At 42.9% G+C, this 15,700-nt stretch overlaps 1 protein-coding gene across 3 annotated transcripts; it reads right to left on the bottom strand.

Annotated features, from left to right (window-relative positions):
- Positions 1-222: 222 nt before the first annotated feature.
- LOC311133604 (PHD finger protein 20-like) lies at positions 223-14,323 on the bottom strand. Of its 3 annotated transcripts, none has more exons than XM_084167121.1 (17): positions 14,191-14,323; positions 11,628-11,728; positions 11,251-11,422; positions 10,996-11,080; positions 10,689-10,765; positions 8,551-9,172; positions 8,267-8,317; positions 7,895-8,164; positions 7,608-7,817; positions 7,274-7,375; positions 6,290-6,445; positions 4,388-4,569; positions 3,581-3,680; positions 3,093-3,288; positions 2,521-2,980; positions 2,144-2,327; positions 223-1,928 (listed from the first exon to the last, which is right to left on the bottom strand). In XM_084167121.1, exons 2-17 carry the CDS (start codon positions 11,711-11,713, stop codon positions 1,786-1,788), a joined length of 3,096 nt encoding a protein of 1,031 aa, XP_084023247.1. In that variant the 5' UTR covers positions 11,714-11,728; positions 14,191-14,323; the 3' UTR covers positions 223-1,785. The 3 variants fall into 3 exon arrangements, with proteins under 3 accessions (XP_084023247.1, XP_084023248.1, XP_084023249.1); XM_084167122.1 differs by having other exon boundaries at positions 11,628-11,731; positions 14,191-14,309; XM_084167123.1 differs by lacking the exon at positions 6,290-6,445.
- Between the last annotated feature and the right edge of the window lie 1,377 nt (positions 14,324-15,700).

Below are 15,700 nucleotides of genomic sequence, written 5' to 3' on the forward strand. Positions count from 1 at the left end.
AGCTCAATTTAAAGTCTAATAGCAAAGGGTCTGAATAATTATGTAAATAAGGTATGTTTTTTTATTTTTAATACATTTTCTAAAATGTTTAAAAACCTGTTTTCGCTTCGTCATTATGGGGTATTGTGTGTAGTTTGAGGATATATTTTAAAATCAGTTTTAGAATAAGGCTGTAACGTAACAAAATGTGGAAAAAGTCAAGGGGTCTGAATACTTTCCGAATGCACTGTATAGCAATGAGCGATAGTAGTTTAATTATGTACCAGCATATCTGTTGCATTTTTCAACATCTTGTTTGGTTCTTAACCTGGTTGACATACTAGTACAGTATGGCTCTTTTTGGAGGACTGTTTAAAAATAAGTATCAATACAAAGTCATCCCAAGAAAAGAACATTCAGATGTATTTACACAAATAATACAAAATATTGCAAATAAACAGTACAGGTGAAACAATACAAGAAAAAGGAAAATCTATGGGTCCATCACAAGTCTTTTCCACTGAGAACAGAACACAAAATGCTGAGGTTGTAGCTGACATCTCCACAAATATTTGCAGTAAGCCAAAAGTCAAAGGCTACAGTGAAGCAAAGTTGAAGGTCTAGTTCCTGCCCGCTTTGCATTGCATCAACCAACGGTTGTGTGCCACGTCAGACTGTGCAGTCGGGCACCAGATTGCTATAACATACGATGTGGTTAGCTAAAATGTTAAACACCTATTACAGGCGTTCTAAGATCTGGCATACGTCTGCAATGTAGTCGGGCTGGAACTCGAGTGAATAGGATAAAGGATATCCACAAGAAAATACATCATCAACAAATAATACAACAGTGACATTTAGCTTTGGAAAGAAACCACATTTAAACAATATGAAAACAAAAATCCAGAAACGTCACTCGTCATCAAACTGTTTACTGTCCCTCCAGTGTCTATAATACAGACACTAACTAATAAGCCTTTGATTCAGAGAAAAATTATTTCACAGTGTGTTATGATATCAATCTTTGACCAGCTGTAGCATTTAACATAATTCACTACGTAAAATCAGAAAGATAGTATTATCTATACAGTGCCATTATATAAGAATATAGTTTGTATTGTCACACCCTATTTATAACCTTATTAAGGTTGTGCTCTGTAAAACAATCCACATGATCAGCAAACATAAGCTTAACAATTATGTGAGATTATCAATGACTAAGTACTTTACAATATTGAGACAGGAAAAAGTGTTGCAAAATATGGCTCCAAGGAAAGTGTTTCCAAAAGTTGTCATCATGAATATTGAAAGTGTGTCTATCAGAAGTTCAGGTGAGGTCTTTGAATACATAGTACAGCTCAGCAATTTGTTGAGTACATGACAGCAAGCTTCAAACAAAACCTCAAACCAAGGCATTAATATGATGCAGGTCTGCACCAACAAACCCATACAACCATAAACTGTCCCTGTTGGTTCTCTTTTGTGTTGACTCCATCCATTACCTACTGTAATGACCATGATACAGCACACTTCCATTTTGTGGGCTTTTCCCTGTACAGACTATAGGCCTTATAGAGGAACACCAACTGACATCCTCAAGCATTTAACCCCATGCCATGAAATGCTCCCACCAGTCTGCAGTATACTGAAAGTAAGTGCATTTTCATTAAATTATCTGGTCATTTCTCCTCAGTCCAACCCCCAAATGCCATACATAGACCAGTGAGAGCTGCTCTCGGTTGCATTGTCTCTTGGGAGTGCTGTGTTGGTCTGTGAATATGGACGTCACACTGCTCACTGGCTCCCTCATGTGGAGCAGCACAGGGCAATCTGCTGCACCTTGGCCAGCTCTGTTAGCAACAGCTTCATGCGGTGTTTGAGCTGAGGCAGGCGGGCCAGAGGCTCTGGGGGCTCCAGCTCCCCTGTGTAGTCCAGCCAACTCTCCAACGCTGAGGAGGAAACACGGAACAGACAACACTGTCAATCACTCATGTCAAATGCATAGTTGAGAGGAACTTATAATATACAGTAGATGTATTGATTGTGGCTACACCTTTGTGACAGTTATTTTGCTTGAAATTCTCTCTTTTTCCATTGTACATATACAATCAGTGGCATCACAAAACGCTTTGCTTGCTAACAGAAAACAAAGGGCATGCCTCACCATCCAGCTCCCTCTCGATGAAGTCCATCCTGTTAGTGACCTCTTCCTGTACGGCATCTATGTGATCCAGAAGGTTGATCTGCCACTGGTGCTGCTGGCTACTGCAGTCTCCGTCCCCTCCCACACCGCAGGCCACACCCTCCATTTTCACCTCGGCCTGGCCCCAGCGACCAACATCTGAACCCTGGACATATGGGAAAGAGGATGCTTCAGTCATAAGGCTGACTTCTTACAGTATCTACCACTATAGTATTGTGTATGCAGGATGTATGGATGGAGAGTATAGGGAGCTTGACTTTTTTAACAAGGACCGGCGATTACAGTTGTTTACCCACCCATTGTTTTACCACTACATCACTGGCTGAAATAGAACGAACCTTGGTGTGAGTGTTCAGGTGTGTGTGGGCTTTGGGAATGGCTGTCTCCAGCATGCCTCCATAGCGCTGCTCTCGCTCCAGCAGGTCCTCAGTGCTCCTCAGGCTGTCCTCCAGCTCAGAGCCCCTCCGTGTGGTCTCCACCACCAGCCTCTGCTCCACCGCAGGGTAGTACGCCCGCGGCTTCTGGTAGCAGTGCTCACTCATGATGTACGAGTCCTGGAACGACTGGTAAGGCGAGAAGGAGGAAGAGGAGGCTCGGCTGAGCTTCTCCATGGCGGCTGACATCAGAGCTTCTGCGCCCCCACGGGCAAGACTCTTGTGGTCCCTCTCTGAGCCCTCGTCTGTTGGCGCTGGAGACGGTGCTGCGTCGGTACCCGTCCCCGTCCCGCCTCTCCTCCAGGGCCTCTCTGCCTGCTTCCAGGGCTGGCACCACAGCCGCAAGTCCGGGTGGGTTTGCGTACTACAGGGGCACACAGGGGCATTCAGACTCTACCCATTTTATTAGGATATTAGATATTGATTCATATTAGTGTATAGATGGATAGTTTTTCCCATTCTATTCCTCTACTTACTGTAGGATGCTCATCTTGAGCTGCAGGCCATTGAGCACCTCCACCACACGCTGTACGTCTCCTAGTAGCTGGTGTGTTGCTGCAATCTTCTTGGCATTCTGGTGGGAGTAGTTTTCATCCAGGAAGGACAGACCGTACATGTGACCACTGCTCAGCCAATCACGGTCATACCAGTACCGCAGGCTCTGCCTCTGACCTGGAACAAAGGTCATGAGGGGTCACGTGATATCATAAGACACATCCAGAAAAATATAACTTGTCTGTGTAAGCAGTATATAAGAGATCTAATGGGACTGCCCCGACGGAGCTCCTGACCGACGTGTACATGGTGCATTGAGTTGGTTGGAACCTCTCCAGCGTGCTGATAATAAAGGATGATTCATTTAATATTGACTTCAGGTGTATCTGGTGGTAATTTCCACGACATGGTGTTGCATTTCCACCACAGGATTTACTATCAAGCCCAGTTGTGTGTTGCTGGCTCTCACCTGGTGAGTCTCTGCAGATGTAGCAGGTGTATTTATCCGGGATGATCTCCTCCAGGAGGCCCATGCAGGTTCCATGCTGCCAGCACAGACAGTCCTCACACTGGGGGAAACAAGAGACAAGGCCAGGGAGCAGAGAGTTACTATCAACTACTCAATCATGCAAATCAAACAGTTTTTCTCTGCTGCTAACTTTTGGCCTGAGCTTGCTTATGGAGAATCAGAGATGGGCTTGGCCTTTAGTTAGGTGCTATTTAATCTTGGTTAACCCAGAACTAACGTTTAAGCACCACCTTTCCCCAAACCTGATGCATCCAAATAATCAGTGATGAAAACCCAAACACCGGTGTGGTGATACTATTGTTTGTTGAGGCGGATGGTTTGTTTACATAGCAGGTTAGGATAACTAACATGGCAAGTTGGGAAAACTAGCATGGCAAGTTGGTAGAATTAACGTAGCAGGTTAGGTGAATTAACATAGGTTAAGGCTCCAATTGTCAATAAGTGTAGTCCAGACGTGACAACTAGATGGAGCTGTAGGCCTACTCCATCTAGTCCCGACAAACCATCAGTATCGACAAACCATCAGTATCATAACACCTGAACTACTGCTGCTCTTTATCCTACGCATTCCATCCCATCGCGACAGATTCTTCGGTTTACACGCAGAATCTGTCTCCGAGAGATTAGGTGCCATTTGACAAATTATTTGATTTAAATGAATAGAGTTGGTAGGAATCCACTAGTCTCACTGATGTGTATTGGAGGGAGGTTTGGGCTAGAGCCAGGTAAACCCCCAAGGTAGCTCACCTGTATCATGAAGTCATTTTCCTCTTCCACCTCACAGACGCAACGCACAATCTCCTGAACGCCTGTCTCCAAGGCAACAGAGCCCAGATTCAGGGGTGGAGTAGTAATGTCCAGCTCCACCCCCAGCTCATCATCACTCCACCCACAGCTGTCAGTGGACCAATCACTGATGCTATTCTCATCTAGAGGGGAAATCAAGGGATGGAAAAGGTTAACTAATACACACAATCCTGGTCAAGATTTTACATTTACATTTCAGTCATTTAACAGACGCTCTTATCCAGAGTGACTTACAGTTAGTGAGTGCATACATTTTTCATACTGGCCCCCCGTGGGAAACGAACCCACAACCCTGGCGTTGCAAGCGCCATGCTCTACCAACTGAGCTACAGGGGACATTCAAGATGACCCGAGTCTCTTTTAGAAACATTGTAATACTACATACACATAGTTCTTCCATGAGCTAGTTTCATACCAAACAGTATATTTCTCAATGTGAGTCCACAGAAGATAATGTAATTAGGATGTAACTGATGTGTTTGATCAATAGATGATTGTAACACCAGCAGAGAGAGTGTTCTCTATGGTAGAAATATAGGAGGAAACTATAGCTAATTTCATCCACAGTATTGTAACATACATACAGACATCCAGTCTCTGTCGTAGCCGGCCGCGACCAGGAGACCCATGGGGCGGCGCACAATTGGCCCAGCGTCGTCCAGGGTAGGGGAGGGAATGGCCGGCAGGGATCTGGCTCAGTTGGTAGAGTATGGCGTTTGCAACGCCAGGGTTGTGGGTTCGATTCCCACGGGGGGCCAGTATGAAAAATATATATAATGTATGCACTCACTAACTGTAAGTCGCTCTGGATAAGAGTGTCTGCTAAATGACTAAAATTTAAATGTAATACAGGTAACTGCCAAAATAAAGGAAACAGTTGAGTAAATGAGGGATACAAAGTATATTGAAAGCAGGTGCTTCCACACCGGTGTCGTTCCTGAGTTAGTAAGCAATTAACATCCAATCATGCTTGGGGTCATGTATAAAAATACCCAGTTGCCCATTATTTTGGCTACCATGGCTAGAAGAGATCTCAGTGACTTTAAAACAGGGGTATCAAAGGAGCATAGGGTGTTTAAAGTGTCTCTCAGTCACCAGATCTCAACCCAATTATGGGAGATTCTGGAGCGGCGCCTGAGACAGCGTTTTCCACCACCATCAACAAAACACCAAATGATGGAATTTCTAGTGGAAGAATGGGGTCGCATCCGTCAAATAGAGTTCCAGACACTTGTAGAATCTATGCCAAGGCACATAGAAGCTGTTCTGGAAGCTCGTGGTGGCCCAACGCCCTATTAAGACACTTTTTTGGTGTTTCCTTTATTTTGGCAGTTACCTGTATATCCCTTATGCATAGCTTGGTGGGTTGAACATATAATAATAATAATAATAATAATAATAATTGGTCATTTAGCAGACGCTCTTATCCAGAGCGACTTACAGGAGCAATTAGGGTTAAGTGCCTTGCTCAAGGGCACATCGACAGATTTTTCACCTAGTCGGCTCGGGGATTAGAACCAGCGACCTTTCGGTTACTGGCACAACGCTCTTAACCACTAAGCTACCTGCCGCCCACCAACCATATGGTGCACAATAATGAGTATAAAGCAAGCCATAGCAGCAAAAAAAGGCCCTGGATTATATCAGTAAACCATAGAATCAGTCCTCAACTGTGAGAACAGTTTGTTTGCTTTTCACCCCAGAAAGTGTGGAAAATGATGAGCAAGATCGGTTTGATACAGAATCGAAAAGATACAGGTCGAAGCTAAGAACAAATTACTTATGGATTGAAACCAGGCAAATAATGGCAAAAGGGAGAGAGCGACACACACTGATACCCACCATCCACGTTTATCTGCTTTGACTGGTTGTATCCAGGCCTGCAGTGGTATGACTCAGGCTTGTGATTGTGTGAGAGGGGGAATTTGAGTGGCAAATTCAATTTGGACTGAAGAGCGAATATTGAGATGTCAATATTCTCCTCACTACCTGTGTACTCTGTTAATAAAGGGGAGGGAGGGGGAAGCAGACGCAGAACAAAATATGTCAACTTTGGACTTGCTGATGAGGACAAACAAGAGCTACTCTATTGGGGGGACAAACAGACACTATATGAAACAGAACTCTGATGTTTACAGCTAAAGAGACTATTATTGGTGTGAGAATATTTCCTTATAACAAATAAACCATAAATGGTAAACTTGTATCCATAAAACACCTCTACTTGAGTATTTCTGAGAGGTGAACAGGCCAAAACACTGTCAAAAAAGTATAATTGTGTCAGAATGTGTTATTGAATAAACCATCCTCCTAAAAGGTGTGTTATAACAAGTGTGATCCACACATCCACACTCACAGAGTTAATTTAAACTAGCTCAATAGACCAATAGTGGTTCAAACTTGGTTAGAGAAGTGCTGTCACAGTGGCTTGTGCTTAGCATTAGACTTTTCACACAGATTAATGTGATGGTTAATAAAACCATAATAAAGGCCTTCCTAGCCTAATGTGTTATTATATGAACCAAACATGAGCCAAAGATGTGCAAATCATTAAAGTCAGTGAAAAAGTGGTAAAAGCACAAGACTGCTGATGCAAATGAAATGAGCAGTGGCTATTTGACTGATGAAGTGATATAGGCCCGGATAGTGAGGACACAGGCAGTTGTAGTGCTAATCCCACACACACCACACCACACCAAGAGGAATGTAGGATGTCTCTGTGCTAAAGGGCCTTCCCACGGCCTGAATGAAACATTGCACCTGCAGCTGAGCTCCAGGACAGGAGCACCATGCAGAACAGTAGGGTGACTAGAGTCCCCTTCTTACCAGACTTGGCCTTTTTCTTCTTCTTCTTCTTCTTCTTCAGTTTAATGCGAAGGAAGTCAGTCCGTTTCTTATCTTTCAGCCGGTCTCGTTCTTTCACCAATCCTGGAGTGACACAGAGTGAACCAGGAGTTAAGAGAGTGTTGTAGACCCTGAACGCATTACAAATACTGGAGCATGCCCAATTTCACAATATTCCTGTTGTGTCATGTTTAGAGAAAGTGAAAGTGAATCTTTGATCAGAAATAAGCTACGATAGCTACACATTTGCTCACATCTATTGACGTATTTAAGCCCTCTCTTTAGGTCTTTCCACATGTCTCCATCTTATACACACCTATGTCCATGCTACTGCTTAAAAACGTCTCCGTCACCACCGGTCTCGGTCCATTCCTGTCCAGCTGGTTCTCTTTGCTCTTCTCCCTCTGCTGCTGGCTCTGTGTTGGCTCTGTGCTGACAGCAGGTGGCACTGACGTGCGTCTGCTCATTGTCTTGGCCTCACTACGTGGAGACGGGGGAGTTCTGGTAGGACTGTGCACAGTTGAGTCTGCCAGGTATAGAAAAACCTTTATTATGACTAATACTTTGGGTAAATCTATCTACAGACCTTTTTCTTACACGTACGCATTGAGGCAGAGATGGTGCGTCTCCTCTTAGGACTCTCCAGAGTGGTAGGGGAGGGGTGCTTCTCTGAGGCCTGGGTCTGGACGCTCCTGGTGGGGCTGAGGTTGTCCTCTAGCTGCTGGTCCTCTCCGTGGTAGTACTTCATGTGGTAGTGAAGCAGCTTGGCCTTGCGGAACGACTTGGTGCAGCCCACAGCGCTGCATTTAAATGGGTTGTGGTCCAAGTTAATGGACAGGACTGGGGGAGGCTGGTTTTTGATCACTCTGTACACTGAAAAAACAATGGAGGGGTGTAAGAGAGGAAGGACAAACAGCTAGGAGTGGAGAGACACTTCTGTAAACTGATCTAACAGAGTGCAGGGGGAGAACTCACATGGCTCTCTGCTGAATCTGTTGGGGTTGTGAAAACCCTGCTTCCTTATTGCTGGAACAAAGACACAATGAGACCATATAAACTGACAATCACTGACTGACAACGTTCAACAACAAATTAAAAACACTCCACTCTCTCAGAATTCTCATAAATATATTCAAACCTTCTATACTATTTTGACGACTTGAAATGTGGACAGAATATAAGTTAAGTGACAGCTTCCATTATTTGGAAATATAAGTCGTTTTGGATAGTGATTTTTTTGAGGAGTTGTGTTGTCTTACGTTTCACTGGGAGGCCCAGTGGTGCAGATTTGGAGCTATCCGGTTGGCTCGCTGCCTTCTGCTCCACTCTGTCATTGGTGGACAAAGCTGAGGGTAATGGGATAGAAACTGGCCCTGTCTGTGTTGACATCTGATTGGGTGACTCAGTGGATGGCTTAGGTTCATTGGATGAGCTCAGGACTGTGTCCTCAGTTTTCATTTCCACCTCTTCTTTTTTTATCCCTCCATTTACATTTTGAGTAGACCTCTCCTCACTCTGTACTTGGTCTTCCTCCACTTTCACTCCGTTCGGGCCCACAGTGGCTGTCATGTGATCCTTGAGGTTGTTCTGTCCTGCATGCTGCTCTGTATCCTCCTCCTGCTGCTTAATCGTGGGTGGACTCTCTTTGGTGACGTCCCCCTCACCGTCCTTCCTCTTGGGCTTCTCCTTCCCCTCCCTGTCGTCCCATTCATCTTCATCAACGTCATTATCATCCTCTGTCTCACCGTCTCCCTCCTGGTCAGAGATACTGTGTCTGGCTCTTTTACTCTTGGGGACGTTTTCCTGAGGTCTCCTGTCTCTGCCATTCTGGGGCTTCCTGACTCCGTTCCTCTCAGAAGACCGAGTCTTCCCTCCTCCTCTCTATTTACAGAAGAGAGGGGGATGAAAAGAGAGGGAAATAAGGCAAAGTATGACTCACATAAATGTGACCCTTTGCATGGCAAGCCAACACAATATGAACAGATACAGTGCCTTCAGAAAAGTGTTCATACCCCTTGACTTATTCCACATTTTGTTGTGTTACAGCCTGAATTCAAAATGGAGTCAATAAATTAAAAAACTCACCCATCTACACACAATATTGAAAATGAAATACAGAAATATCTCATTTACACCCGAGTCAATACATGTTAGAATCACCTTTGGCAGCGATTACAGCTGTGAGTCTTTCTGGGTAAGTCTCTAAGAGCTTTGCACACCTGGACTGTATAATATTTGCACATTGTTTTGTTTTTTTATTCTTCAAGCTCTGTCAAGTTGATTGTTGATCATTACTAGACAGCTATTTTCAAGTCTTGCAATAGATTTTCAAGCTGATTTAAGTCAAAACTGTAACTAGGCCACTCAAGAACATCCAATGTCGTCTTGGTAAGCAACTCTAGTGTATATTTGGCCATGTGTTTTAGGTTATTGTCCTGCTGAAAGGTGAATTTTAGTTTATTTTTATCCTAAAAAACTCTGTATTCCTTGCTGATGACAAGCATTCCCATAACATAATGCAGACACCACCATGCTTGAAAATATGAAGAGTGGTACTCAGTGATGTGTTGGATTTTCCCCAAACATATTCTGTACAGGCTTCCTTGTTTTCACTCTGACAATTAGGTTGAGTAACTACAATGTTGTTGATCCATCCTCAGTTTTCTCCTATCACTGCCATTCAACTCTGTAACTGTTTTAAATTCACCATTGGTCTCATGGTGAAATCCCTGAGCGGTTTCCTTCCTCTCCAGCAACTGAGTTAGGAAGGACGCCTGTATCTTTGTAGTGACTGGGTGTATTGATACACCATCCAAAGTGTAATTAATAACTTCATCATGCTCAAAGGGATATTCAATGTCTGCTTTTTTTTTTTTAAAACTTTTTACCCATCTACCAATAGGTGCCCTTCTTTGTGAGGCATTGGAAAACCTCCCTGGTCTTTGTGGTTGAATCTGTGTTTGAAATTCACTGCTCGACTGAGGGACCATACAGATAATTGTATGTGTGCAGTACAGAGATGAGGTAGTCATTCAAAAATCATGTTAAACACTATTAGTGCACACAGTGAGTACATGCAACTAATTATGTGACTTGTTAAGCACATTTTTACACCTGAACTTATTTAGGCTTGCCATAACAAAGGGGTTGAATACTTATTGACTGAAGATATTTCAGCTTTTCATTTCTAATTAATTTGTAAACATTTCTAAAAACATAATTCCACTTCGACATTATGGGGTATTGTGTGTAGGCCAGTGACACAAATTCTCAATTTAATCCATTTTAAATGCAGTCAAGGGGTGTGAATACTTTCTGAAGGCAATGTATGTGCCATTTGAGCAGGTAGAAACAATAATTGACAGTCCCTGCTGAGAGAAGGAAACAAAGAGCTCACCTCTCGGACAAAAGGCTTCACATGGATCCCCTTCACTGTCTGGACGACTCCATCATAAAACTTCACGGTGTAAGATGCTGAGGGCAAATGGAGATCAGATGGATCAGACTGATGCTTGATTTTATTTTATTTGACAATTCAAAATATATTAAATGTTACACCAGGCAACAGATACATATAACAAAATTATCGAGGATACATACATAAAAATGTCAAGAGACTTATTTCCATTGTGGTCCTCTATTCTGCATAATAGAATACATACATCTCTTCAATATGCATATGAGTGTACTTCCAAACCACTCACCATCTTTATTGACTGCTAAGACCTTGGCAGGGTAGAAGCGGCAATCGGACCAACTGGCGAGGACCTTGTCATTCACATGAAATCCCTGAAGAGACAGATTAAATTAAGTGTCACACATCGATCCAGTCTCAGCCTGAGCAAATGAAATCAAATAGAAGTAAGTGGAGCAAATAGAAGACCAGGTAAAGCTAAGTAGAGCAATCAGTAGGGATATACAGTAGTTGGGAGAGTAAGTAAGTAGAGTCCATCTCTTACAGGGATAGGATAGTCATCTTGCAGTCCCTGTCGTCTCAGCTGGATCCTCTCTACAGGTCTCAGGTAGGGGCTGGTCCAGTCAAACCACTCATCATAGCGGTGGCTCCACTGACGGTAGTGGATCAGGATCTTCTCATCATCATAGTCAACCTTCTCTATGTTGGCCGGATACCTAGGAGCAGGGGATATATGAGAGGGGTGATTGAGATTGGAGCAAAGCAACTGAACTGGATAACAGATGATAACAGAAAGACAGAGAGAAAGACAAAGAATGACTGAAAAATTGCTGAGGAAAGCAACAAAGAGAGTGCAGGCAGAGAAAGACATACTGTACTGAGAATGAGAAAGAGTGATGGAGGGACTGAAGCATGACTCACCAGTTTTTGAGGGTGTCTCTTGCCTCTAGCGTTGCCCCCACCTCAAAGGTTATCCCTCTTCTGTTAGGGGGCGTCTTGCCCATCATGCCCACATCCACCTCCTGCTGACAGACACACAGTTCTACTTGGTTAAAGACCAGACACACATACACTTCTAGTTCTTAAAACTGTCATGGCGGGGCTCCTACGTGAGGTCATACTGGTTTTAATAACCAGAGTTGCTAGAGAATGGCTTAGAGCGAACTGGCTTAGATACAAAAAAGGTCTGACTCCATAATCAGTGGAGAATTTAGTTAGTTCTCCATTTATTTTGATCAGCATTTACTTGTTACATAATGAATCATAGTGGTGGAAAGTGAAAGCAAACAATGATGCTAAGGGTCTTAGTCATTTTGGTGAGGGGACTGCCAGGAAGAGAGGTGAGAGAACAGGGGATGAGGCTTGTCTATATGGCTGAGGGGAAAGGGAATTATTACATAACACAATACTGTGTGTATCCAACAATAACTACTGTATGATCTTAGTTTGTTGCATCCAAAGATAGGTGTGAACATTGTAGTGTATATAATAATCTAAATAAAAAAAACTAGGAAAGAACAATTTAAGGCATTATAGAGCATCCATAGAGTAGTCATAATCATAAGTACTACATAATGAGCGATGTAAAAGGCCCTTACATCTGGTGCTCATTCAAAGATGGCATAACCCGTTTGACACCCTTAAAATGGATTGACGTTCGTTTATCAAGGATTTCTGAAGCATATTTCTTATAAAGGGTTTATGAACCATTTATGATACCAAATATAACTGCTCCATCATTTAGGCTATCAGGCTCCAGTGTTTATCCAACGAAAACACTTAGCAAAGAAACCCCTATATGCTTAAGGCAATCCTCAGATCTCATAACCTATGGCCACCTGCTTGCTTCCCAAAATATGCTACATAAATTGAGTTGAAACCGCACGCAAACCCTCCTCTTTGAAGCATCTTCATGTAACCCTTACTCCATCTATTTTATAGCAATACTGTCTAATCCATGTCTCGAGCATTTTGTGCAGCCAGTACCTAAAAACGAGGTCAAGAGCCAGACAGCTTTCAAAGACGTGGGCAGCACGTTGACAAATTCCGACACTGTCTATTCGGTATCCTTTTGTCCAACTGGAGTGATCACAAAGTGTGATGATTCATGACTGGATTGCAATTCTGTCAAATTGACTAAAATGTTGCTTTTGATTATTAAATCTGTTCAAATAAAATATATTCTACTCAAAGGTCCATTGTCTGGTCCATTGCAGAGCGTTACATTGTGACTCGCGCCCTGAATACTTTGTATCCTCTAGCATTGTCAAACAAATTCCCGAAAATACCGGGAAACACAAGACTCTAAACATATATATGCAATACATTAGCCTAATTTGGGGAGGCAAAACTCACCTTTGGGAAGAGACTTTGAGCATATTCCATTTAAATGTAACAACAGTAGCCGGATATCTTCACACTACTTGGCAACCCACGTGTTTTCTAGTCAGGCGAACATTGCACATATTGAAACAATGGAAGACAATTGCAATGGAAATGGTCTCTGAAATTAGATTAAACTAGTTATGTAGGCCAGTTGCTTATGTAACATACATGGATAACATGAACCTACGTTATGTAGGTTCCATAAGCACATACTCCGAGAAAGCATTTGTGAACGAATAGGGAATAATTCTTTCTGTTGGAGCCTGTGGCTCAAAACTGACGGAAGCGACCTCAATGACGCAAAGGACGCGCAATAAGCATCAGTTGTTTATGCCAGACCCGAGAAGGGTGAAAATAATCTTCAACTTGGACCTCCGCTTCAACTATAGGCCTACTATAGTCCATGGCTTTAAATTAACTATGTAACCTAACCATAGAAGGCTAATTGTTGATCAAATGTTGAAATATAGCCTAATCCTGTACTTGGACATGTTTTTCTCTCCATTATTTGGCAGCTCTGCTTGCATGTCGTATATTTCAGCAGTCACCCTGCATCCACTCCAAAGTAAGGCTCAAATAAGAAGCATATGATTTTATACAATTCAAAGCTGCCTTATTGATTAGTTTCTTACAGTTTGTCGTCCGATATTCTATAAGGAGTGTTGAATATATTTAACTGTAGTTTGTCAGTGACTTGAACAAAGCTAGTTGGTTAAGCGGTCTGATAGGGGCGGGCTTGAGAAATCTTACAGGCCATTCAGACTGTCATTCATAAGAGGATCGGGCCTCTAGGCCTGGCCACACTTTTTCTTACCGTAAATACCGCATGGAAATAGAGCACTTTAAACTTCCCTGAAGCCACCGAAACAATGACGAGTCAACCTTACGCCAAACAGTATAAACTGTATAAGATATCCATAAGCCAAAACAAATCTACATTACAAGTATTTGAACGTTATTTGTTTAGGAAGCATAAAAAAGAAAGCATGCCGCATTCAGAATACACAATGTTTTGTGTTATTGATGCATAAAAGCTTTTCATATTCTGTCGCAAATACTAATGACTAAAATGTTGCAGAAAACTGATATCAAATGTTACCTTGATTTCTGGATAACGTTACTCCGTTTCCGATGGTGATGTGCACAGTGTGCGATAAAATCCTCTCATGTGTTGCCTCCGCGTAGGATTCGAGAGCACGCAGTTGAATTTCTTGCACTACCGGCGAGCAACTACGCATGTATTAAATACACCTTCTGTTCCCGCATCACAGAGCTGCATCTATGGTAGAGGCAATTTGTAGGCTATACCCAAGTAAATTACTTTTATATAGGCTTGCCTATACTGCATGTACTTCCAATGACAAATTGACATCAATAGTAGGCTAGGCTATATGACATCGTATTACTCAGATACAGTGGGGGGAAAAAGTATTTAGTCAGCCACCAATTGTGCAATTTCTCCCACTTAAAAAGATGAGAGAGGCCTGTAATTTTCATCATAGGTACACGTCAACTATGACAGACAAAATGAGAAAAACAATTCCAGAAAATCACATTGTAGGATTTTTAATGAATTTATTTGCAAATTATGGTGGAAAATAAGTATTTGGTCAATAACAAAAGTTTCTCAATACTTTGTTATATACCCTTTGTTGGCAATGACACAGGTCAAACGTTTTCTGTAAGTCTTCACTAGGTTTTCACACACCGTTGCTGGTATTTTGGCCCATTCCTCCATGCAGATCTCCTCTAGAGCAGTGATGTTTTGGGGCTGTCGCTGGGCAACACAGACTTTCAACTCCCTCCAAAGAATTTCTATGGGGTTGAGATCTGGAGACTGGCTAGGCCACTCCAGGACCTTGAAATGCTTCTTACAAAGCCACTCCTTCGTTGCCCGGGTGGTGTGTTTGGGATCATTGTCATGCTGAAAGACCCAGCCACGTTTCATCTTCAATGCCCTTGCTGATGGAAGGAGGTTTTCACTCAGAATCTCACGATACATGGCCCCATTCATTCTTTCCTTTACACGGATCAGTCGTCCTGGTTCCTTTGCAGAAAAACAGCCCCAAGGCATGATGTTTCCACCCCCATGCTTCACAGTAGGTATGGTGTTCTTTGGATGCAACTCAACATTCTTTGTCCTCAAAACACGATGAGTTGAGTTTTTACCAAAAAGTTCTATTTTGGTTTCATCTGACCATATGACATTCTCCCAATCCTCTTCTGGATCATCCAAATGCACTCTAGCAAACTTCAGATGGGCCTGGACATGTACTGGCTTAAGCAGGGGGACACATCTGGCACTGCAGGATTTGAGTCCCTGGCGGCGTAGTGTGTTACTGATGGTAGGCTTTGTTACTTTGGTCCCAGCTCTCTGCAGGTCATTCACTAGGTCCCCCCGTGTGGTTCTGGGATTTTTGCTCACCGTTCTTGTGATCATTTTGACCCCACGGGGTGAGATCTTGCGTGAAGCCCCAGATCGAGGGAGATTATCAGTGGTCTTGTATGTCTTCCATTTCCTAATAATTGCTCCCACAGTTGATTTCTTCAAACCAAGCTGCTTACCTATTGCAGATTCAGTCTTCCCAGCCTGGTGCAAGTCTACAATT

The sequence above is a fragment of the Coregonus lavaretus genome (assembly GCF_964263955.1).
Source record: "Coregonus lavaretus genome assembly, chromosome: 8".
Classification (NCBI taxonomy): Eukaryota; Metazoa; Chordata; class Actinopteri; order Salmoniformes; family Salmonidae; genus Coregonus; species Coregonus lavaretus.